A 24,884-nucleotide genomic window follows, 5' to 3' on the forward strand; every position below is an offset into this window, starting at 1 on the left:
GATTTCTGAATCCCCGGATTTCCTGAACCCCTGAATTCCCAAACCCCCGGATTCCCAAACCCCCGGATTTCCTGAATCCCCGGATTCCCGAAGCCCCGGATTTCCGAATCCCGAGATTTCCGCGCCCCCGCATTTCCAAGGAGTGTCCGGGAGCCCGAGCGGACTCCGACCCCATCCCCGACCCGCGGCCGCTCCTGCGCCACTTCCCGGCCCGGAGGAGCCGCCGCCGCCGCCGCCGCTGCTTTTCCTGGAGTTTGGCTTTTCCTGGAGTTTGGCTTTTCCTGGATTTTGGCTTTTCCTGGAGTTTGGCTTTTCCTGGATTTTGGCTTTTCCTGGATTTTGGCTTTTCCCGGAATTTGGCTTTTCCTGGAGTTTGGCTTTTCCCGGAGTTTGGCTTTTCCCGGAATTTGGCTTTTCCCGGAGTTTGGCTTTTCCCGTGGATTTTCTGTCACCGGGAGGGGTCGGGCGGTGGCCGAGGCCGAGATTCCTTCCTTCCTTCCTCATCCTCATCCTCCGGGCCTGTCCCGAGCCCGGGATTTTCCGGGAAAAGGGAGGAGCCCGGCGGGTCCCTGGCATGGAAGTGGCGCCGCTGCGCTGCCCCCGGGCCGGGCTCTGCGCTGCGCTCCCCAGGTGGGTCGGGATCGGGGCGATTTTCCCCGCTTTTAACCGATTTTAACCCATCCCGGCTCCTCCCGTGCTCGGAGCTCACGGACGGGTTCCCAAAATCCCCATTCCCTAAAAACCCCCACCGCGGCCTTCATCATCCCAAGGGGCTCCTCCTCCTCCTCTCTCCCGCTCCTGCAGCGCCGGGACCGCGGGGAAATTGGGGAAATTGGGGCTTTTCCGTCCCTTTTTGGGAAAATCCAAGCTCGGGAGCGGTCCCGGGGCAAATCCGCTTCCCGGGGAGGAGGGGAGCGAACCCGGGCACCCAAAAAAGGCTGGAAAGGCTCCGGAGGGAGGAATGGGAGGAACCCGAGGAGGTTTCGGAGGCTGCGCCTCCCTCGGGCCATTCCCATGGGAAAAGGAGATTTAAGGATTGAATTCCATCCCCGAATCCCCACCTGGGGAAAAGGAGGACGGGATCGCAGCAGGGTGGGGAAGGGCCGCTCAGACAGCACCAAAAGTCCTGAAAATTGGCCAAAAAACCCCCAAATTTCTGTGCGGCAGGGCCCAAAATGAGCAGGAAATTGGAATTTTTATGAAAAAACGGGGGGGGGAAAAGTAAAAATGTTGAGGTGCTGAAGCTCAAGGGGCTGAAAATGGGCAGAAAATTCCAGACTGAGGTAGGAATCTCCAAATCCGGGTGGAAAATGAGTGAAATTTCCAGGTCGTGAGAGGTAAATTTGTGGCAAGAGGCAAAAAGATCCCAAATTTCTCCTGAGCTGAAGCCTGAATTCCCAAAACCAGGTGGAAATTAAAGACCTGGATGTGCTGAAGCCCCAAGTGCTGAAAAAGGGACAAAATTTTCCTGTAATTTACAAAAAAGATCCCAAATTCCTCCCGAACCAAACCCAAATTCACCAAAAATGGACGGAAAAGGAGCGGGATTTCCTCTCTTGGAGCCAGAATTGATAGAAATGGGGGGAAATTCCTCAAATTTTCCTCCGTGGGAATCGAATCTGCTGATTCAGGCGATTCCAGGGGTCGGAGTCCTGGGAGCAGCTCCTGGAGCTCCTCCCACTCGGATCCCGGGGAAAACATCCCCTTTTTCCCGGTTTTTTCCCTGTTTTTTTCCGGTTTTCCCCCTGTTTTTTTCCTGCTTTTTTTCCAGTTTTTTCCCTGTTTTCCCCCCTGTTTTTCCCCCTGTTTTTCCCTGTTTTCCTCATTCCTGACTCGTCCTTCGGGGTGTCCTGGCTTCTCCTGGGATTTCAGGGATGGAAATTCCCAGGATTGGATTCTTTCTTGCAGCTTTCCTGGTGTTTTCTTCCTTTCCCGGCCCATTTCCCCCCTGTTCGGGATCTCCCCGCAGGGATGCGGGGCTGGGCTCGCCCCGTTCCCGGCATTTCCCCCATTCCCGGCATTTCCCCCATTCCCAGCATTTCCCATTTCCCCATTCCCAGCATTTCCCATTTCCCCATTCCCGGCATTGCCCCATTCCCAGCATTTCCCATTTCCCCATTCCCAGCATTTCCCATTTCCCCGTTCCCGGCATTTCCCATTTCCCCATTCCCAGCATTTCCCATTTCCCCCATTCCCAGCATTTCCCATTTCCCCATTCCCAGCATTTCCCATTTCCCTGTTCCCAGCATTTCCCATTTCCCCATTCCCAGCATTTCCCATTTCCCCCATTCCCAGCATTTCCCCCATTCCCGGCATTTCCCATTTCCCCATTCCCAGCATTTCCCATTTCCCCATTCCCGGCATTTCCCATTTCCCCATTCCTGGCATTTCCCCCATTCCCGGCATTTCCCATTTCCCCGTTCCCGGCATTTCCCATTTCCCCATTCCCAGCATTTCCCATTTCCCCATTCCTGGGGCTTTGTCCGAGCGGGAGCGCCCGGGGGGAGGCACCGAGGTCGGGGGGGGGGGCGGCAGCAAATTTGGGGTGGGAAAAGCCCAGGAGGGGAAAATCCGGATCCCAGGGCTCCGACAGCTCCGGGATGTTCATCCCTTCATCACCATCATCATCACCATCACCATCATCCTCAGCCCCACCTGGGAATCCACATTTTTCATAACCTACAAATCCGCTTTATTCCCTCCAAATCCATTTTTATTCCCTCCAAATCCACTTCTTTCCCCTACAAACCCATTTTCCCCCCTATAATTCCATTTTTTTTCCCTCCAATTTCACTTTTTCCCCCCTCCAACCCCACTTTTTCCCCTCCGATTCCCCTTTTTCCGCGGTGCCGATCCCGATTCCCAAGGCAGATTTTCCCGGTGCTGTCCCTGCCGCCCGCCCGGCGCCGCCGCCCCCTCCCGTCCGTCCGTCCGTCCGTCCATCCGTCCGTCCCGCGCTAATCCCGGGATTAGCGGCCGCTCATTCTGCACCGTCAGGATTCTCCTGCCCGGAGCCGCCGGGGCCGGGCCCTGCCCCGATCCCCGGGATCGCCCCAGGATCCTCTCCCTATCCTGGGATCCTCTCCCTTCCCTGGGATCCTCTCCCTATCCTGGGATCCTCTCCCCATCCCTGATCCCCGGGATCCTCTCCCTATCCCGGGATCCTCTCCCTATCCCGGGATCCTCTCCCCATCCTGGGATCCTTTCCCCTTCTCTGATCCCCGGGATCCTCTCCCTATCCCTGGGATCCTCTCCCTATCCCTGATCCCCAGGATCCTCTCCCTATCCTCGGATCCTTTCCCCTTCTCTGATCCCCGGGATCCTCTCCCTATCCTGGGATCCTCTCCCCATCCCAGGATCCTCTTCCCATCCCGGGATCCTTTCCCCTTCCCTGATCCCCGGGATCCTTTCCCCATTCTGGGATCCTCTCCCTTCCCTTCCCTTCCCTTCCCTTCCCTTCCCTTCCCTTCCCTTCCCTTCCCTTCCCTTCCCTTCCCTTCCCTTCCCTTCCCTTCCCTTCCCTTCCCTTCCCTTCCCTTCCCTTCCCTTCCCTTCCCTCCCCTCGAGGCCTCGGGAGCGGCGCCGGTGCCGGTAACAGGGTCTGGGGGGCTTGGGGGGAAAATGGGGAATAACGGGGGAGAATTCCAGGAAAACAGGGGAGAATTCCATAAAAATGGGGAATAATGGGGGATAATTCCATATAAACAGGGCATAAATGGGGAGAAGTCCATGAGAACAGGATAATAAGGGAGTATTTCCTAAAAACAGGGGATGATAAGGGAACAGTTCCTAAAAATATGGGATGATGAGGGAGAATTCCCTAAAAATGGGGGATTGTTCCCTAAAAATGGGATAGTAAGGGAGTATTCCTTAAAAATGGGGGATAATGAGAGAGTATTCCTTAAAAATGGGGGGGTTATACCCTAAACACAGGGAATTATAAGGGAATGTTCCCTAAAACCAAGGAATTATAAGGGAATACTTCCTAAAAATAGGGTAATAAGGGAATATCCCCAAAAGCAGGGAATTCTGAGGGAATATTCCCCTGAAAGCAGTGAATTTTGAGGGAATATTCCCCTAAAAGCAGGGAATTTTGCAGGAATATTCCCCTAAAAGCAGTGAATTTTGCAGGAATATTCCCCTAAAAGCAGGGAATTTTGCAGGAATATTCCCCCAAAAGCAGTGAATTTTGAAGGAATATTCCCTAAAAGCAGTGAATTTTGCAGGAATATTCCCCAAAAGCAGTGAATTTTGCAGGAATATTCCCCCAAAAGCAGTGAATTTTGAGGGAATATCCCCAAAAGCAGTGAATTTTGCAGGAATATTCCCCCAAAAGCAGTGAATTTTGAGGGAATATCCCCAAAAGCAGTGAATTTTGAAGGAATATCCCCAAAAGCAGGGAATTTTGCAGGAATATTCCCCCAAAAGCAGGGAATTTTGCAGGAATATTCCCCAAAGGCAGGGAACAGGCAGGGTCAGGGCAGGTTTGCAGCCGTGAAGGAGAAATGGGATTTTCCATCCCTCGGGCGCTGCTGCTGTTGTTGTTGTGGTTTTAGGGACAAACCCGGCCGGGAGAGGCCCCTCCGGGTGTCCCAGCCCGGGCCAAACCCGTCCCTAAATCCCTCACACAGCGTCCCTAAATCCCCGGCGCTGCTCTGTCCCCGCCGCCGGCGCCGCGTTTACAAAGCCCGGGGCGGGTGGAATTTTTCTGCCCTGAGAATTCGTGCAAAGGGCGAAAACCTCCAGAACTCCCCACTGCTGATTTAGCAGGGAACGTTCTGGCGGCCCCAAACCCTTTCCATCCCTTTTTCCCCTCCCACCGAGGTGAATCCCAAGGCTGGACACGTTCGTGGCACCAAAAAATTCCCTTTTTTGCCTCATTTCTCCCCCAGAGCCGGAAAATCCTGCCCAGATTCAGCTGAACTCAAGAGTTCACGGCTGAAACAGGGGAAACCCCAACTTCCTTCCCCTTCTGGCCCCAAATCTCCGAAATTTCTGTTTTTTTACTCCAGCTGGGCTGGGTGGGGCCGAGGACAGAGCAGGGTGAGAAAATCCCAAATCCCTTTTGGGTTCAAAACGCCTCTTCCCAGCGCTCTGCTCTCCTGACCCCCAGCTCCTCCCGGAAATCCCAAACCCTGCATTTCCCCGATTCCATTCCCCGCTCTCCGGGTGTCGGTACCGCAGCAGGGGGAGGTCTGGGGTGCATTCCCGAGCGCCGAGGACTCGGAGCTGAGCCCTTCTCCTCTCGCAGGCTGCCCTGAGCGCCATGGCCACCAAGGTGCCCATCTACCTGAAGCGGGGCAGCCGCAAGGGCAGGAAGGAGAAGCTGCGGGACATCCTCTCCTCGGACATGATCAGCCCGCCCCTGGGCGACTTCCGCCACACCATCCACGTGGGCAGCGGCGGCCAGGGCGACACCTTCGGCGACGTCTCCTTCCTGCAGGGCAAGTTCCACCTGCTGCCCCGCGGCGCCGCTGACCGCGCCGAGGAGGCGACGGCGACGGCGGCGCCGTTCGAGTTCTCGCGCACGGCCACCGTGTCGGGCGCCACGTCGGGCGCCGAGGCGGCCGCGCCGTCGCCGCTGCTCAAGAACGCGATCTCGCTGCCGGCGCTCGGCGCTGCCCAGGCCCTGACCCTGCCCGCGGCGCAGGCGCCGCCGAAGCCTCCGCGGCTGCACCTGGACGAGGCCACGGCGCCGTCACCATCATCACCATCGCCGCCATCGCCGTGTCCCCGTGCGGCCGCCAACGGCGAGGCCGAGCCCTTCCTGTCCCACGCCGGCTCCCTGCTGTCCCTGCACGTGGACCTGGGCCCCTCCATCCTGGAGGACGTGCTGCAGGTCATGGACAGGCACCAGGCCGAGCGCGGCGCCGCCGCCCGGCCCGAGATCCCGACGTGATCCACGGCAAACGGACGGTGAGGATGAGGATGGGCACGGAGGAGGATTTGGGGTGGTTTTGGATTCGGAACTCAGATTCCAGCTCGGGTGAAGGTGGCACCATTGGGAAATGGACCGTGAGGATGAGGATGGACAGTTTTGGGTGGGTTTGGATGTGGATCTCACATTCCAGCTTGGGTGAAGGCAGCGCCATTGGGAAATGGATGGTGAGGATGAGGATGGGCATGGAGGAGGATTTGGGGTGGTTTAGGATGTGGATCTCAGATTCCAGCTTGGGAAACGGACGGTGAGGATGAGGATGGGCACGGAGGAGGATTTGGGGTGTTTTTTGGAGGACTTGGGGTGTTTTTTAAGGATGAGGGTGGAGGATTTTGGGTGTTTTCGGATGTGGATCTCAGATTCCAGCTTGGGTGAAGGTGGCACCATTGGGAAATGGATGGTGAGGATGAGGATGGGGATGGGGATGGAGGATTTTGGGCTGGTTTTGGACGTGGATCTCAGATTGCAGCTCGGGTTCTCACCTTTCCTCGCTCCAGGTGAGGGCTCAGCCTCAGTGGCCTCCTCCTGACCATGGGAAACGCGACCCCGCGCCCGTCGGACCCAAAGTCACCCCCAAACTTTGGGGTGAATTCCCAAAGATTCCGGCCAGGAGGACGCGGGGGGACACCGGGGTTTGTTCTCCACGGCTCTGAACCTCCTGAACTCTCTGAACCCCAAATTCTGCTGCGTGGAATCCTTTGGAAATCCCACGGATGGGGAAATCTCCACCCTGTGGAGAAGCCAAAACTCCGCGTGGAGGAGCTGGGATATCCCAAGGGGACTCTTGATTTAGGAACTCAATCCATGGAGGGGCCAGAAACCCCTCTGGGGTGACCTGGAGCGGCCGGGAATCATCGAGGAGACGCAGAACCAACCAAAAGCCCCAGCGTGAGCTGCGGGTGGATCCCGGGATCGAGGGATCCCCCACGGATTGTGCGGGCGGAGCGGGAGCGGGGAGTGCTGAGGGCAATCCCAGCTGGACTTTGGGGAATGGGGACCAAAACCCCTCTGGAAACGCTGCGGGTGCCCCAGCGGGACAGGGCGGGACCCGCGGGGCCTCCTTGCCCAGGCTCGGGTCACAGATTCCGCCCTTTCACTGATTTCCGGCGGTTTGAGCCCAAAATGAGGCCGGGACCCCCCCAGGGCGGAGCCGCGGCCCCTCCTGCCCCCGCTGCTGGTGCTGTTCCTCATTGCCTGACGAGTCTAATTTAGATTATCTGACTAATGACTCATTAGATTCTCGTTAACCAACCCTTGTCCCGCCTCTTCCTTCCCCTCCCCCTCTGCGCCGCTAAACCCCAACCACTTTTGGTGCAAACACCCAGAATTTGGGGATAAACCCATTCCCCAAGGTTCTCATCTGTCAGATGAGCAGCAGACTGAGGTTAATTAAGCTCAATCAGGTTTAATTGCTATTTAGTCCAACTCTTCCCTGCTCTGAACCCTTCTCTCCCCCCACCCTCTGTCCACGTTTTATTTATTTTGGGGATTTTTCCTCCCCAAACCAATTCCAGCTGTTTCAGAGCCTCCTCATTTGTGATTAATCAAGCCCAGGGATGTTTGTGATTAATTAAGCCCAGAGATTGGGATGGGAACGTGGCTCTGTGTCCCCTCCTGTCCCACAAACAGCGTGAGGGGAGACGGGCCCAGAACGGCTCATTTTGGGCGGGTTTCACCACATTTTGGGTGGTTTGGGGGCTTTCCAACCCGGGCTGGCTTGGGACAACGTGCATGGACTTTTTTTCCCTGGATTTCACCCCAGTTTTCCTGGGTTCCACCTTAATCAGTGATTTAAATATGGAGCTGTTTGTGCCCCACCTCAGCCCAAGAATTGCGAAACCGTCGCTGCTGGAGCTGTTTCAAAATAACCAAAATCAGCCAAAATCCCTTTTTTTTTCTTGTTTTGTCCCTTTTCTTGCCCAGTTTTTTCCCCTTCACAACTCAGGGCTGAATTTTGGGGTGTTCCAGCTTTAATTGGGGACCTTGTTCACTCGTTTTTGTTCTCCCCCTACTCACCCCCCTGTGCTCCAGTCCTGGAAAAGCTCCTTTAATTTGCCAAATTTGGGGTTTTTTTTTTAACCATGAAAAGGTGATTTTGCTTTTCTCACCCCTCTCCTCCTTCCCCTCTTCCCTATTATAAACCCCTCAAATTATCCCCAAAATTATTGCTATTATCCCTGAAATTATCCCAAATATCACTTCCTCCCTGAAACTTTTTTTTCCCCCCAGTCACATCTCCTGCAAAAAAACCCCAAATTCCTTAATTAATTTTCAATTAACGAATAAATCATTTGGGATCCCTTTCCACAGGACTGGAGCCTCCTTCACTTCTCCCCTGATTAGCCCTTCCCCAGATTAATGATTTATTCAAAGCACTGTTGCCAAACTTGCTGATTTACTCCCAGTTCCAAGGATTTGAGTCATCCGGAGCAGCCGTGACTCAGCGCCCGCTCCCCCTCCCTTTTTGGGGAGTTTATTGCGGAATCAATCAAGGCAGGAATCGTTAATTAATTAACCCCAGCAGGGGCACAGGCCTCCCTCCCAACTTCCTCATTTATCCCGGGATTTCCGGCAGGGGATTAACGCCGCCCACGCCCGCGTCAACCGGGATTACCAGGAGGAGGAGGAGGAGGAGGAGGAGGGAGGAAGGTTCGACCGGGGAGGGGGGGGGGGGGGTTGACCTTGGGGGAAAAAAGGCAAATTCTCAACAAACAGGGAAAAAAACACAGGCGGGATGTGGAAGTAAGGAGGAAAAAGAGAGAGGAATTCACGTGGAAGTGAGGAACTCACCTGGAAGTGAAGAATTCACCTGGAAATGAGGAACTCACCTGGAAATGAGGAACTCACCTGGAAGTTGACATCAAATGAATTTGGGGCTACTTGGTTAATTCAGGTTTGATAAAAAGGGAAAAGAGCTCAAAAACGGGAAATTTCGGCAGGAGTTTTTGGGGATGAAGAGACATAAGGAATCCAGGGAGATTTGGGACCTGAGGGATCCATCCTCACTTATCCCTAATTTCACCCTCTTATGGCCCTCATTTATTCCTCATTTCATTTCCCCACTCCCAATTTATCCCTCATTTCCCTCCCAACTCTCACCCCTCTTTTCATTTTATCCCCCAAACCTCCTCCGTCCCTTCCCATTTCCCTTTTCATTCTCCATCTTCTCACCCCTTTCCATGGAAAGGTTGAGGTTGAAAAAGACCTTTGGGATCATGGAATCCAACCTGGTCACCCTGAACGGCGTCCCCATGTGCCACATCCAGGCTCTTTTTGAGATAATTCCAGGACAGCAATTCCACCACCTCTCAGGGTGGGACAACCCTTTCCAGGAATTTTCCTCAATAAATCTTCCCTGATCCAACTCAAGGCTGTTCCCTCTTGTTTTATCCATGGAGAGAAGGAATCTCACCCCCGGCCTCATTCCAGGGAATTGGAGGGAGCAATGGGGTCTCTCAATCCTCCTTTTTCCAGGATAAACCCCGTCATCCTCTGCCATCATTTCTCCTCACTTTCTGTCCATTTCTCCCTCACTCTCCCGCCTTGTTCTCTCCCAATTTTTCCCTCATTCTCCCCCCCATCTTGTCGCTCATTCGCTCTCATTTTCGCCCTCACTCTGCCCCCTCCATTTCCCCCTCAGTCTCTCCCCTCCATCTCCCCCTTATTCTCCCCCTGTACCCCTCTCTCTGCCTCCCTCTTTCATCCCCATGCCCTCCCTTTCTCCCCGTACCTTCTTCCATCCCTTTCTCCCGGATTTTCTCCTTTTCCGTGCGTTTTTCCCCTCAGATTCTTTTCCCGCCATTTTTCCCCTCAGACTTTCGCCCCCCCCCACTCCCCCTTTTCCCGCCTTTTTCCCGCCCCCGCGCACGCGCGCTGCGCACAGCGCCGCCCAGCGGCCGGGAGGACTCCCCGCTCCCTTCCCCCGGCCCTCCCTCTCCCTCCGCCTCTCCTTTCTCCACCCTTCCCGCTTCCCGCTCCTCCTTCTCCTCCCTCCATCCCACTCCCTCTCCCTCTCCCTCCTCCTCCTCCTCTTCCTCCTCCTCCTCCCCTCTCCCCGCCCCTCCCGCCCCTCCCTCCGCGCACGCGCCCCGCGGCGGCCCGGCGGCGGAGCCAAGATGGCGGCGGTGGTTCAGAATGTGGTCAAGCTGTGAGTGCGGGTCTCCCCCCCCCCCTTTCCGTGTCTCCCCCTGCGGCGCGGGAATGGTGCGGCCCGGCCGGGCGCGGGATGCGGGGCCCCCCCTTCGGCCCCGCGCGCCGGACGGGACCAAGTGGGCGGAGAGGGGGGAAGGGGGGAAGCGACACGCGCGCATTGTTCGCTGTGAACTTTGCTGAGGGGGGCGTTAAGGACACCCCAAAATCCTCCCCAGCACCGGGAGGGCCGCTGAGACTTGAGGGGGGGAGAGTCTGGGAGAGTCCGGGGGGTTCCCCCAGGTCTGGCCCTGAGAGGGTCCCGGAGAGGGCAAAGCCGTGGGGTTCATCCCTTTAAAATTCCCTGTAAAATTCCCTGTATTGTATCCCTGTGCTTCCTCGTGGATTCCTAAACTCCGTGTGCGAGCGTCCTGTAGAGGCCAAGGACGGGGGAGTCATCCCAACACATCGCTGTGCATCCCTGGAGATTCCCTGGGCATCCTTGAATATCCCCGAATATCCCCGAATATCTCTAAATATCCCTAAATATCCCTGTACATTCCCTGTTCATTCCTGCACTACTTCCCCAGCCAGAGGGTCCTGTGGAGGCCAAGCTGGGGGGGAGTCTTCCCTCTACTTCCTTCTAAATCCTCGTATTTCCCTCAAAATCCCTGTATCTCCCTCGAAATCCCCGCATTTCCCTGTATATTCCTGTACTTCCTTCTAATTCCCTGTATTTCTCTTTAAATCCCTGTATTTCCCTGTGTATTGCTGTATTTACCTCTAAATCTCTGTATTTCCTGTAAATCCCTGTATTTTCCTGTCTGTCTCCATCTCTTCCCTTCCTGCCCTTCTCTTACCACCCCTATGAGTGTCCTGGAGAAACGAAGGAATGGGGAGTTGGGCGCTTTATCCCTGATATTCTCCAGGATTTTATCCCTGATATTCCCCAGGATTTTATCCCTGATATTCTCCAGGATTTTATCCCTGAGAGTTTCCAGGTTTATCCCTCAGGGTTTCCAGGTTCATCCCTGAGAGTTTCCAGGTTTATCCCTGAGGGTTTCCAGGTTCATCCCTCAGGGTTTCCAGGTTTATCCCGGAAGGTTTCCAGGTTTATCCCTGAGGGTTTCCAGGTTCATCCCTCAGGGTTTCCAGGATTTTATCCCTGAGGGTTTCCAGGTTCATCCCTGATATCCTCCAGGACTGTATCCCTGACATTCTCCTGGTATCCCGGAGAGGTTCCCCATTACCCCATTCCCATTCCCAGTGCCATTCCCAGTGCAGTGCCAATCCCTGTGCCAATCCCTGCCATTCCCGTGCCAATCCCTGTGCCAATCCCTGCCATTCCCAGTGCCATTCCTTGTGCCATTCCCGTGCCAATCCCAGTGCCATTCCCGTGCCAATCCCTACCATTCCCAGTGCCATTCCCAGTGCCATTCCCCCTGCCATTCCCGGTGCCATTCCCGGTGCCATTCCCGTGCCATTCCCGGTGCCATTCCCGTGCCATTCCCGGTGCCATTCCCGTGCCATTCCTGTGCCATTGCAGGCTGGGCGAGCAGTACTACCGGGACGCCATGGAGCAGTGCCACAGCTACAACGCGCGGCTCTGCGCCGAGCGCAGCGTGCGCCTGCCCTTCCTGGACTCGCAGACCGGCGTGGCCCAGAGCAACTGCTACATCTGGATGGAGAAACGGCACCGCGGGCCCGGTACGGCACCGGGGAAATGGCTGGGAATGGCACTGGAAGAATGCTGGGAATGGTGGGGAAGTGATGGGAGAATGGTGGGAAACTGTGGGGAAACACCCGGAGAACAATGGGGAAATGATGGGGAAACAACAGGGAAATGATGGGGAAACAACAGGGAAATTATGGGAAACAATGGGGAAATGATGGCAGAATGGTGGGAAACGATGGGAAAACACCGGGAGAACAATGGGGAAACAACAGGGAAATGATGGGAAACAGTGGGGAAATGATGGGGAAAACAATGGGGAAATGATGGGAAATAGTTGGAAAACAGCAGGGAAATCATGGGAGAATGATGGAAAACAATGGGGAAATGATGGGAGAATGGTGGGAAACAATGGGGAAACAACAGGGAAATGATGGGGAACAATGGGAAAGTGATGGGAGAATAATGAGGAAAAACCAGGAGAATAAGAGGAAAACACTTGGAAAACACCAGGGAAATGGCAGGAGGCAGAAAACAATGGGAAAAAAGGGGAAAACACTGGGAAAACAGCAGGAAAGCAATGGGGAAATGACAGGAAAACAGCAGGAAAGCGATGGGGAAATGACTGACAGGAAAACAGCAGGGAGGGGAAGGGGACGGGGTCACTTTGGGCCGCTCTGCCACATCCCTGGGAGAGTTTGGGGGCTTTAATCAGAACCTGGGACCGTTGCCAGGGGTTCTGTCCCTCCCTGGCTGGATTTTGGGCCATTTCTGGGCTTTCCCTGCAGGTTTGGCAGCCGGGCAGCTCTACTCGTACCCAGCGCGGCGCTGGCGCAAGAAACGCCGCGCCCACCCCCCGGAGGACCCCCGGCTCTCCTTCCCCTCCATCAAACCCGGTACTGCTCCCACTCCCTGCTGCGTTCCTGGGAATTCCACTGGCTCTGCCAGCATCGCCCACCCAGAGCCTCCTTTTTCCCGGTTTTTCACCATTTTTCCCCGTTTTTCTCTGGGTTTTCTCCTGTTTTTCTCTGCTCTCCCATTTTCCCCATTTCCCCCCATTGCTTTTCACCATTTTTCTCTGGGTTTTTCCCCGTTTTCCCCCATTGTTTTTCACCATTTTTCTCTGGGTTTTTCTCAAATTTTCTCTGGATTTTTCCTCATTTCCCCCCCGTTGTTTTTCCCCATTTTCCTATGGGGTTTTCCCCTATTTTTCTATGGGTTTTACCCCGTTTTTCCCCATCCCAGATGTAGAGCAGGCTCTGAAGAAGAAGGGGCTGCTCTCCCATTTATCCCCATTGTTTTCCCCCATTTCCCCCCATTGTTTTTACCCCATTTTTCTCTGTTTTTACCCCGTTTTCCCCATCCCCAGACGCGGAGCAGGCCCTGAAGAAGGAGGGGCTGCTCTCCCATTTATCCCCATTGTTTTCCCCCATTTCCCCCCATTGTTTTCCCCCATTTTCCCCAGATTTTTCCCCATTTCCCCCCATTGTTTTTACCCCGTTTTTCCCCTCTCCAGACACGGAGCAGGCCCTGAAGAAGGAGGGGCTGCTCTCCCATTTCCCCCATTTCCCCCATTTCCCCCCATTGCTTTCCCCCATTTTCCCCCGGATTTTCCCCCGGATTTTCCCCCATTTCCCCCCATTGCTTTCCCCCATTTTCCCCCGGATTTTCCCCCATTTCCCCCCATTGTTTTTACCCCATTTTTCTCTGTTTTTACCCCGTTTCCCCTGTCCCCAGACGCGGAGCAGGCCCTGAAGAAGGAGGAGCTGCTCTCCCATTTCCCCCCATTGCTTTCCCCCATTTTCCCCCGGATTTTCCCCCGGATTTTCCCCCATTTCCCCCCATTGTTTTTACCCCATTTTTCTCTGTTTTCACCCCGTTTTCCCCATCCCCAGACGCGGAGCAGGCCCTGAAGAAGGAGGGGCTGCTGGGGCAGGACGGGAGCAGCCTGGAGGCGCTGCTCAGGACGGATCCCCTGGAGAAGCGCGCCCTGCCCGACCCGCGCATGGACGACGACAGCCTGGGCGAGTTCCCGGTCACCAACAGCCGCGCGCGGAAGGTGCCGGGGATTCCAGCGGGATAGCGGGAATGCCGAACGGGATTGGGGATAGCGGGAATGCCACACGGGATAGCGGGAATGCCAAACGGGATTGGGGATAACGGGAATGCCGAACGGGATAGCGGGAATGCCGAACGGGATTGGGGATAACGGGAATGCCAAACGGGATTGGGGATAGCAGGAATGCTGAACGGGGATTGGGGATAACGGGAATGCCAAACGGGATTGGGGATAACGGGAATGCTGAACGGGATAGCGGGAATGCCGAACGGGATAGCGGGAATGCCGAACGGGATTGGGGATAACGGGAATGCTGAACGGGAATTCCAGCGGGATAACGGGGATTCCAAATGGAATTGGGGATAACGGGAATGCCAAACGGGATAACAGGAATGCCAAACGGGATTGGGGATAACGGGAATACCGAACAGGAATTGGGGATAACGGGAATGCCAAACGGGATTGGGGATAGCGGGAATGCCGAACGGGATAACGGGAATGCTGAACGGGATAGCGGGAATGCCGAATGGGGATTGGGGATAACGGGAATGCTGAACGGGATTGGGGATAGCGGGATAACGGGGATTCCAAATGGAATTGGGGATAACGGGAATGCCAAACGGGATAATGGGGATTCCGAATGGGAATTCCAGCGGGATAACGGGAATGCCAAACGGGATTGGGGATAGCGGGAATGCCGAACAGGAATTGGGGATAACGGGAATGCCAAACGGGATTGGGGATAATGGGGATTCCGAACGGGAATTCCAGCGGGATAACGGGGATTCCAAATGGAACTGGGGATACTGGGATTCCAAACGGGAATTGGGGATAACGGGGATTTCCCCATTTTTCCCCATTTCTCCCCATTTCCCTGCTAACCCCCGTGTCCATTCCCATTTTCCCCCATTTCCCCCGCTAACCCCCGTGTCCATTCCCATTTTTTTCCCCATTTTTTCCCCATTTCCCCCATTTTTTCCCCGCTAACCCCCGTGTCCATTCCCATTTTTTCCCCATTTCCCCCCCATTTTTCCCCGCTGACCCCCGTGTCCGTGGTTCCCAGCGGATCCTGGAGCCGGACGATTTCCTGGACGATTTGGACGATGAGGATTACGAGGAGGACACGCCCAAGCGGAGGGGGAAGGGCAAGGCCAAGGTGAGCGATTCCCGAAATTCCGGGCGGTTCCTGTGAGCAGCCCCTTCCCCACCGCCAGCACAACCCCGGCATTTCCACGCTGGTTTTGCCCGAATTCCCGGGATTTGTGGCCCTTTCCACGCCGTTCCCACCGCGGGGCGCTGTTGCCTCGCTCCCATCCCGGGTTTTGCCCAAATTCCGGTGTTTTTTCCCAGGGAAAAGGCGTCGGGGGGGCTCGGAAGAAGCTGGACGCTGCCATCCTGGAGGACAGGGACAAGCCCTACGCCTGTGACAGTGAGTGCTGGGCCCGGGTGGGCCCGGGGGGTCCCGCCAGGCTGAGACCCCCGCCCGCCCCCAGGGAGGGCAGGGCCGGCTCCCGCCTCCCTCCCCATGGAGTTTTCCCACTGGGAATGAATACTGGGGAGAGCAGCAGGACACAAACACCAGGATAAAAACCCATAAAAACCAGGTTAAAAATGAGAACAAACCGCCCCCAGCAGCCCCAAAAGGCCGGGGAGGTCCCTCCCTCCCATCCCAGTCAAATCCCAGCCCCTGGGAGCCATTCCCAGCCCTCCCTTAAGGATCTGGGAATCCCAACAAAGCCCTCGGGGCGGGGGCTCCGGCCCTTCCCGCCCCCATCCACGAATCCGGGGACCGCGGGAAGGGCAGTGCCAGGGAAGCTTTGCCAGCTCCTTTTTCTCTCTTCTTCCTCCTGTCCTGCCACTTCCCAGCACTAATTCTCCCCCTGGCTCCCTGAGGTTGTGCTTTTCCTGCCCTCTTCTCCCATGGTTTTCCGTGTGTGCGTGTCTGTCCGTGTGTCCGTGTGCGTCCGTGTGTCCTCTCACGACTTCTCTTTCTGTGTTTCAGACAGTTACAAACAAAAGCATTCCTTGAAACCTCCCGACCGAGGTAGTTCCGCTCTCTCTCTGCTCGTTTTTCCTGCTTTTCCTCCTTTTTTTTCCCCCCCCACTTTTTTTTTCCCACCCCCCCAAAAAAGGATAAAAAAAAAAGAAAAAGGCCCAAATTCCCCTGTGGAGCTGCGGGGTGGGCGGGAGGAGGAGGAGGAGGAGGAGGGAGAGGCCAAAGGCCACGGCAGCGACGTCAGCGCCGGCCCCGCTCGGGCCCCCCTGACCCTTTTCCAGCAGGGAACGGGGCCGGGAAAACAAAGATTAAATGGACCCCCCTGTGGAGCCAGCGGTGGGAAAAACACGGAGCTGGCGCCCCAGTCCCGGAGCTGGCGCCCCAATCCCGGAGTTTGTGCCCAAATCCCGGAGTTTGCACCCCAATCCTGGAGCTTGTGCCCAAATTCTGGAGTTTGCACCCAAATCCCGGAGCTGGCGCCCCAGTCCTGGAGCTTGTGCCCAAATCCCGGAGCTTGTGCCCAAATCCTGGAGCTTGTGCCCAAATCCTGGAGCTTTCACCCAAATCCCGGAGTTTGCACCCAAATCCCGGAGTTTGCACCCAAATCCCGGAGTTTGCACCCCAAATCCCGGAGCTTGTGCCCAAATCCTGGAGTTTGTGCCCAAATTCTGGAGTTTGTGCCCAAATTCTGGAGTTTGCACCCAAATCCCGGAGTTTGCACCCAAATCCCAGAGTTTGCACCCCAAATCCCAGAGTTTGCACCCAAATCCCGGAGTTTGCGCCCAAATCCCGGAGCTTGCGCCCAAATTCCAGTGTTTCCCACCCAAATCCTGGAGTTTGGACCCAAATCCCGGAGTTTGCGCCCCAATCCCGGAGTTTGCACCCAAATCTCAGAGTTTCCACCCCAAATTGTGCAGTTTCCACCCCAAATCCCAGAGTTTGGACCCAAATTCCAGAGGTTCCCCCCTAAATCCCAGAGCTTCCACCCCAAATCCTGGAGTTTGGACCCAAATTCTGCAGTTTCCACCCCAATCCTGGAGTTTCCAGCCCAAATTCTGCAGCTTGCACCCAAATCCCAGAGCTTCCACCCCAATTCCGCAGTTTCCACCCCAGTCCCAGAGTTTGCACCCAAATTCTGCAGTTTTCACCCCAAATTCCGCAGTTTCCCCCCCAAATTCCGCAGTTTCCACCCCAATCCCCAATCCCAGGATGTGCCGCTGCCTCCACCCCCCCTATCCCCCGTTTGTTTTCCTGCTCCAAATCCGCGCAGTTTTGCCTCAAAAAAAGCCCCAAAACCGGGGCTGGGCTGGGCTGGGGAGGGGAATTCGGGGTTTCCCGGGAGGCTCCCCAGGTTTTGGGGCAGGAAAGGGGAATTTGGAGCGGGAATTCCACGGGAATCGCGCTGGGATTGCCGCTCCGAGCCCCCACAAACCCCGCGGACCCCAGGGCCGTTCCCGGGGGTTTCATCCCCGAAATTCCGGCCTGGGCTGCGGGAGCCTCCCTCCCTCTGGAAGTTCGGCCCCGTTTTCCCCGATCCCGCTGCTTTTTTTGCTTTTTCTCTGATCCCGAGGCGGAAGAAGATCCAGAAACTTCCGTGGGGTTCCAGAAAAGCTCCAAAATCAGGAAATCTCATCCCAAATCCCGACTTTTAGAAAAATGCAGGGGAAACTTGGGAAGCATCTGCAGCAAGCCCTGGAGTTCCCCCTCTGGCGCTGCTTTTTCGGGATTTGATCCCAATTCCTCTGGCTCATCCCCCCCACGCCCAAACGGGGCTGGAAGGGGATTTTGGGGTGTCCTTGGACGAGGAAAAACCCAAAAATTCCCTGGAAAGGCAGCGCTGGGGAAGTGGAGCCCATTCCCTGATCCACGAGGAGCCGGGTGGAGGCAGAAACCTCCCAGATTCCGGGGCGGGAAATGGGAAAAGTGACGGATTCCGATGGATTTTGGGGCTCTGAGGAGCTGGGATGGATCCGTGGCTGCTGCCAGATCCCTCCGTGGAACCCCGGAATTCCCAAGTTTCCCCTTCCCTCCGTTTTTAACCTCGGGATGGGATTTTTTGGGGTGGGAGATCTGGAATTCCTTTGGGATCCCGGGGAGTTTACCTGGAATTCCCAATACCTGGGATTCCTTTGGGATCCTGGGTCATTCCCTGGAAGGAATTCCTTTGGGATCTGGAATCATTACCTGGAATTCTTTTGGGATCTTGGGTCATTTCCTGAAATTCCTCGGCAATTCCGTGCAGTTTTCACCCAATTCCATGCAGTTTTTCCCCAATCCCATGCAGTTTTCCCCAATCCCATGCAGTTTTTCCCCAATTCCATGCAGTTTTCCCCAATTCCGTGCAGTTTTCCCCAATTCCGTGCAGTTTTAACCCAATTCCATGCAGTTTTTCCCCAATTCCATGCAGTTTTTCCCCAATTCTGTGCAGTTTTTCCCCAATTCCATGCAGTTTTTCCCCGATCCCATGCAGTTTTCCCCAATCCCGTGCAGTTTTTCCCCAATCCCATGCAGTTTTCCCCGATTCCCTGCAGTTTTTCCCCGATTCCCTGCAGTTTTCCCCATTCCAGCCTCTCTGCTCTCCCAGCCCCGGCGCTGGGATCGGCCCCGTTGGGTTCAGGGTTTGGGGTTTCCGTGCCCTGCCCGCCCCTGACTGGGATTTCCCGGGATTTTCCCGGATTTCCCGGATTTTCCCGATTTCCCCGCAGTCTGCGGGAAGCGCTACAAGAACCGCCCGGGGCTCAGCTACCACTACGCGCACTCGCACCTGGCCGAGGAGGAGGGCGACGACAAGGACGACTCGCAGCCGCCCACGCCCGTCTCCCAGCGCTCCGAGGAGCAGAAATGTGAGGGCAAAACCCAAATTCCCCCGGGATTGAGCGGCAGCCGCGCCCAGGAGCCGGGAGCGGCTCCGGGGGGAGTCTCTGATCCTGATCCTGATCCTGAATCCCTGATCCTGATCCTGATCCTGATCCTGGATCCCTGATCCTGATCCTGGATCCTTGATCCTGATCCTGATCCTGGATCCCTGATCCTGATCCCTCGATCCCTGATCCCTCATCCCTGATCCTTGATCCCTGATCCTGATCCTGATCCTGATCCTGATCCTGGATCCCTGATCCTGATCCTGATCCTGGATCCCTGATCCTGATCCTGGATCCCTGATCCCTCATCCCTGATCCTTGATCCCTGATCCTGATCCTGATCCTGATCCTGATCCTGGATCCCTGATCCTGATCCTGGATCCCTGATCCTGATCCTGATCCTGGATCCCTGATCCTGATCCTGGATCCCTGATCCCTCATCCCTGATCCTGATCGTGATCCTGATCCTGGATCCTTGATCCCTGATCCCTGATCCTGATCCTGGATCCCTGATCCCTGATCCTGATCCTGGATCCCTGATCCCTCATCCCTGATCCTGATCGTGATCCTGATCCTGGATCCTTGATCCCTGATCCCTGATCCTGATCCTGGATCCCTGATCCCTGATCCTGATCCTGGATCCCTGATCCTGATCCCTCATCCCTGATCCTGATCCTGATCCTGATCCTGAATCCCTGATCCTGATCCTGGATCCTTGATCCCTCATTCCTGTCCCCAATCCCTGTTCCCAATCCCTCATCCCCGATCCCAATCCCAATCCCAATCCCCGCTCCTCCTGTCCCCTCTGCAGCCAAGAAGGGCCCCGACGGGTTGGCCCTTCCCAACAATTACTGCGACTTCTGCCTGGGCGACTCCAAGATCAACAAGAAGACGGGACAGCCCGAGGAGCTCGTGTCCTGCTCCGACTGCGGCCGCTCCGGTCAGGCACGGGGCCGGAGGGGGCGTCTGGGGTCGGGGATCCCAGGGTTTCCTTTGGGATGGGGCTGGGGACACATTTGGGATCAGGGATCCGAGGGTTTCCCTTTGGGATGGGGCTGGAGGCACATTTGGGATCAGGGATCCAAGGGTTTCCTTTTGGATTGGGGCTGGGGTTGGGGAGGATCTTTGGATCTTTGGGATCCTGGATCCGAGGATTTCCCTCTCCTGGACGAGCTTGGATTGGGCTGGAGAGGGGCAGGAACTGGGGAATGGTGGGGTTGGGTCCCTCGTGTCCCTGATGTCCCCAATGTCCCCGATACCGCTGATGTGTCCTCACTGTCCCCAATGTCCCTGATGTCCCCAATGTCCCCGCTGTGTCCCCACTGTCCCCAGGGCACCCATCGTGCCTGCTGTCCCCAATGTCCCTGATGTCCCCAATGTGTCCCCAATGTCCCCAATGTGTCACCGATGTCCCCGCTGTCCCCAGGGCACCTGTCGTGCCTGCTGTCCCCGATGTCCCCGATGTCCCCAATGTGTCCCTGATGTCCCCGATGTCCCCGATGTCCCCAATGTGTCCCTGATGTCCCCGCTGTCCCCAGGGCACCCGTCGTGCCTGCAGTTCACGCCGGTGATGATGGCGGCGGTGAAGACGTACCGCTGGCAGTGCATCGAGTGCAAGTGCTGCAACATCTGCGGCACCTCCGAGAACGACGTGAGTGCCAGAACCGCCCGGGAACGGCCCAAAAACCACCTGGGAATGCCAAAAACCACCTGGGAATGCCCAAAAACCACCCAGGAACGGCCCAAAAACCACCTGGGAATGCCAAAAACCACCCGGGAATGCCAACAAACCACCCGGGAATGCCAAAAAACCACCTGGGAATGCCAAAAACCACCTGGGAACGGCCCAAAAACCACCTGGGAATGCCAAAAACCACCTGGGAACGGCCCAAAAACCACCTGGGAATGCCAAAAACCACCCGGGAACAGCCCAAAAACCACCCGGGAATGCCAAAAACCACCTGGGAATGCCAAAAACCACCTGGGAACAGCCCAAAAACCACCTGGGAATGCCAAAAACCACCTGGGAATGCCAAAAACCACCTGGGAACGGCCCAAAAACCACCTGGGAATGCCCAAAAACCACCTGGGAATGCCAAAAACAACCCAGGAACGGCCCAAAAACAACCTGGGAATACCAAAAACCACCCGGGAACGGCCCAAAAACCACCTGGGAACGGCCCAAAAACCACCTGGGAATGCCAAAAACCACCTGGGAATGCCAAAAACAACTCGGGAACAGCCCAAAAACCACCTGGGAATGCCCAAAAACCACCTCCAAGGGCCCCAAGCACCTGGGAGAGCCAAAAAATCACCAGGGAATGGCCCCAAAACCACTTGGGAATGCCCAGAGTTACCTGGGAGTGCCCCAAAACCCACCTGGAACCTGGAATGCCCCAAAACCACCTGGGATTGCCCCAGAATTCCCACTGGAGGCTCTTCTGTGGGGGAAATCCTCGGGGTTTCGGAGTCCATATGACCCAGGAGAGGCTTTTTGGGGGGAAAAACCTGGATTTGGATAATGTGCAGAATCCCAGAGCCATTCTGGGAGAAATCCTGGGGTTTTTAATCATCCCCAGAAATCTTCCTGCAGGGAATTTGTGCCTTTCCAGAACCTTCTGGATACGGGGGAGGACGGTGGTGGGGGGAATCCTTGAGGGAGGTGTGGGAGAGGCTTTTTTGGGGGGGAAAATGGGAATTTGGGAATTTGGGGATGATGGGGATGTGCCCGGGGCAGGACCAGCTGCTGTTCTGCGACGACTGCGACCGCGGGTACCACATGTACTGCCTGACGCCGCCCATGTCCGAGCCCCCCGAGGGTGAGCCCTGGTCCCGGGGGGCCCCAATGCCCTGGGATCGGCCCCAAATCCTCCCCTGGGGCTCCTGATCCCCTGGGATCGGCCCCAAATCCACCCCTGGAGTTCCTGATCCCCTGGGATCTGCCCCAAATCCACCCATGGGACTCCTGATTCCCTGGGATTCCACCCCAAATCCTCCCCTGGGGCTCCAATCCCCTGGGATCGGCCCCAAACTCCCCTGGGATTCCACCCCAAATCCACCCCTGGGGCCCCAATCCCCTGGGATCTGCCCCAAATCCTCCCCTGGAGTTCCTGATCCCCTGGGATCTGCCCCAAATCCTCCCCTGGGGCCCCAATCCCCTGGGATCCAACCCCAAACTCACCTGGGGCCCCAATCCCCTGGGATCTGCCCCAAATCCACCCCTGGGACTCCTGATCCCCTGGGATCGGCCCCAAATCCTCCCCATGGAGTTCCTGATCCCCTGGGATTCCACCCCAAACTCCCCTGGGATTCCACCCCAAATCCTCCCCTGGGGCCCCAATCCCCTGGGATCTGCCCCAAATCCTCCCCCTGGAGTTCCTGATCCCCTGGGATCTGCCCCAAATCCACCCTTGGGGCTGCTGATCCCCTGGGATCGGCCCCAAATCCTCCCCTGGGGCCCCAATCCCCTGGGATCTGCCCCGAATCCTCCCCTGGGATTCCACCCTAAAACCGCCCCCGGGGTTCCCAATCCCTCAGGATTCCGCCCCAAAACCTCCCCTGGGATCTGCTGGTCCCCCTGAGATTCCACCCCAGGATCTTCCCTGGAATTCCCGATCCCCTGGGATCCCACCCCAAACCCCCTTGGGGTTCCTAAATCCCCTGGGATCCCACCCCAGATCCTCCCTTGGGGTTCCTAAATCCCCTGGGATCCCGCCCCAGACCCTCCCCTGGGACCCCCCGTCCCCCCGGGTCCCTCCTGGGTTTCCTTCGGCAATGTGGGGAGGGGTTTCATTGTCCCAGATCTTCATCTTCCTCCCCTTCTTCCTCCTCCTCCTCTTCCTCCTCTGCCTTCATTCTCCTTTTCTTCCTCCTTTCTTTCTTCTCCCTCTTCCTCCCTCCCTTTCCTCTCCTCTTCCTCCCTTGTTCCTCCTCTTCCTCCTCATCTTCCTCCCTCCACTCTCTTCTTTATTCTCATCCTTTGTCCTCCTCCTCCTCTCTCATGAACCCCCATGATTAATTAACTGCTTAATAAACTGATTAATTAACTGCTTAATTAACTGCTTAATTAACTCTTTTTGCAGGGAGCTGGAGCTGCCACCTCTGCCTGGACCTGCTCAAGGAGAAGGCGTCGATTTACCAGAACCAGAACAGCTCCTGATCCTGCTCTTCCTCCCCATCCTCATCCTCACCCTCATCCCCACCCCCGTCCCTCCTCATCCTCACCCCCTCGGCTTTGGGGCCTTTTATTTCCCCTTTTTTTTGGGTCCTTTTCCCCTTTTTTCCCCTTTTTTTTTTTTTTGGGTCCTTTTCCCCCATTTTTTTTCCTCTTTTTTGGGGTCCTTTTTCTTTTCTTTCCCTTTTTTTTAATTTTCTTTTTTTTTTCATCCTCTCGTTCCCTTTTTCCCCTCCATTTCCCTTTTTCCCTTCTTTTTTCCATCCTTTTTTCTTAAACTCTTCCATTCCCTTCATTCCACCTCTTTTTTTTCCTCCTTTTTCCCAATTTTGGCTCCTTTTTTTCCCTTTTTTTTCCCCTCTTGACATTTTTTGGGGTGACCCCCCCTCCCAGGGTGACATTTTTGGGGTGACTTTCATCTTTTCCTCCCCAATTCCCAGGATTTCACCCCAAAACTGACCCCCTTCCCCCAAACTTTCCCTTTCCCCCCTTTTTTTTGGGAATTCTGGGGCAATTTTGGGTTTTTTTTTTTTCCATTTTTGAGGGATTTTTCCCACTTTGATTTTTATTCCATTTTCCCCCATTTTTATCCCCCCCCCCCCCTCAGGATGGCTCCCGGCCCCTCCCCCACCCCCACGAGGCCTTACCCCTCCCCCACCCCAAAATGGGGCAGAATCCCTGGATTTGGGGATTCCCCCCCACCCCTCCCCCGCTGGCACAGAATGGGGCAAAACCCCCAAATTTTGGGGTTTTCCCCTGGCTCCCCTCCCCCCCCCAGGGTCGGTTTGGGGTTTGGGGGTGGGGGAGGGGTCGAGGTTGGATTTTTTGGGGTGAAAAAAGCCCCTTTTGGCCCCAAAACGCCGCTGGGGGGCAGGGGAGGGGTTTGGGGCTGTGGGAACCCCCCCCCCTCCCAAAATTCCCCAAATTTCCCCCGAATCCCAAATTTCCCCCCTCCCCGGGTCCCGTGGACTGAATGTGCCTGTTTTTCTAAAAAAACACAAAAATAAATGGACTTTAAAGCACCTACCTCCGAGTGCCCCTCCCCCCCTGCACCCCCAAATCCCCCCGGACCCCCCGAGAGGAGCCCCCGGGATGGGCCCCAGAAACGGCCAAAATAACCCCAAAAAATGGGCAAAATAACCCCAAAAAAATGGGCAAAATAACCCCAAAAATGACCAAAATAAGCCCAAAAATGGGCAAAATAATAACCCCAAAACTGGGCAAAATAAGCCCAAAAATGACCAAAATCCTGCACCAAATGAAATAACCCCAAAACTCCTGAAATAGCCCAAAGTTTGGCCAAAATAGCCCCAAAATGACCAAAGTAGCCCCAAATTTACTGAAATTCTGTTGAAATAGCCCCAAAATCGACCAAATAGCCCCCAAATAACCCCAAAATGACTGAAGTAATCCAAAATTGTACAAATAACCAAAAAAAGAGACCAAAATAGCCCTAAAAGCACTAAAATACACCCAAAATAACCCCCAAGCGACTCAAATAGCCCCAAGCTTGACCAAAATAACCCCAAAATGACCCAAATAGCCCCAAAATAAATAAATAACCCCAAAGTGATGACGCATCCCCCAAAATTATTTTTAAAATCCAAAATAACCTGAAATAAAACTCCAAATTGACCAAACCAACCCCAAAAAATCGTGGAAATGACCCAAAAATGACTGAAATACCCCAAAGTGGCCAAATTAAACCCAAAAACGACTGAAAATGTACCCCAAAGTGCTCAAAATTGACCCGAATCCCTGAAATCCCCCCCAAAATTCCGCACCCGAGGCCTCATCCCGGTGGTTTCTCTCCCCCCCGTCCCGAGCACGATTTTGGGGGGAATCGACGGCGTTTTGGTTCAAAATGGGATTTTTTTCCCCCTTTTTCATGCCCTGCCGGGGGTGGGGACATGGAAATGTCCCAAAACCAGGGGGATTCACCCCAAAACTCCCCTGGGCGAAGCTTCACGGTTGTGTCTTATCCGGGAACGAGCGAAACGACACCAAAACGGCTCAAAATGCTCATTTTTCGTAATAAAAACCACAGAAAAATGGA

The 24,884-nt window shown here is 55.5% G+C and overlaps 2 protein-coding genes across 4 annotated transcripts; both read left to right on the forward strand.

Annotated features, from left to right (window-relative positions):
• Nucleotides 1–12: 12 nt before the first annotated feature.
• On the forward strand, nucleotides 13–8,243 carry CDC42EP2 (CDC42 effector protein 2). Its single transcript, XM_036405662.2, has 3 exons — nucleotides 13–630; nucleotides 5,252–5,916; nucleotides 6,436–8,243. The coding sequence occupies exon 2, from the start codon at nucleotides 5,267–5,269 to the stop codon at nucleotides 5,897–5,899; it is 633 nt and encodes a 210-aa protein (XP_036261555.1). The 5' UTR covers nucleotides 13–630; nucleotides 5,252–5,266; the 3' UTR covers nucleotides 5,900–5,916; nucleotides 6,436–8,243.
• A 1,758-nt stretch (nucleotides 8,244–10,001) lies between these two features.
• Nucleotides 10,002–24,884, forward strand: DPF2 (double PHD fingers 2). 3 transcript variants are annotated; one of them, XM_036405610.2, is made up of 12 exons: nucleotides 10,002–10,085; nucleotides 11,613–11,773; nucleotides 12,527–12,634; nucleotides 13,634–13,797; nucleotides 14,861–14,953; nucleotides 15,148–15,226; nucleotides 15,800–15,841; nucleotides 18,499–18,636; nucleotides 19,466–19,594; nucleotides 20,193–20,305; nucleotides 21,392–21,473; nucleotides 22,737–24,884. In XM_036405610.2, exons 1-12 carry the CDS (start codon nucleotides 10,054–10,056, stop codon nucleotides 22,811–22,813), a joined length of 1,218 nt encoding a protein of 405 aa, XP_036261503.1. In that variant the 5' UTR covers nucleotides 10,002–10,053; the 3' UTR covers nucleotides 22,814–24,884. The 3 variants fall into 3 exon arrangements, with proteins under 3 accessions (XP_036261503.1, XP_036261504.1, XP_036261502.1); XM_036405611.2 differs by lacking the exon at nucleotides 15,800–15,841; XM_036405609.2 differs by lacking the exons at nucleotides 19,466–19,594; nucleotides 20,193–20,305; nucleotides 21,392–21,473; nucleotides 22,737–24,884 and having other exon boundaries at nucleotides 15,800–18,616.

The sequence above is a fragment of the Molothrus ater genome, unplaced genomic scaffold, assembly GCF_012460135.2.
Source record: "Molothrus ater isolate BHLD 08-10-18 breed brown headed cowbird unplaced genomic scaffold, BPBGC_Mater_1.1 matUn_MA122, whole genome shotgun sequence".
NCBI classification, from domain to species: Eukaryota; Metazoa; Chordata; class Aves; order Passeriformes; family Icteridae; genus Molothrus; species Molothrus ater.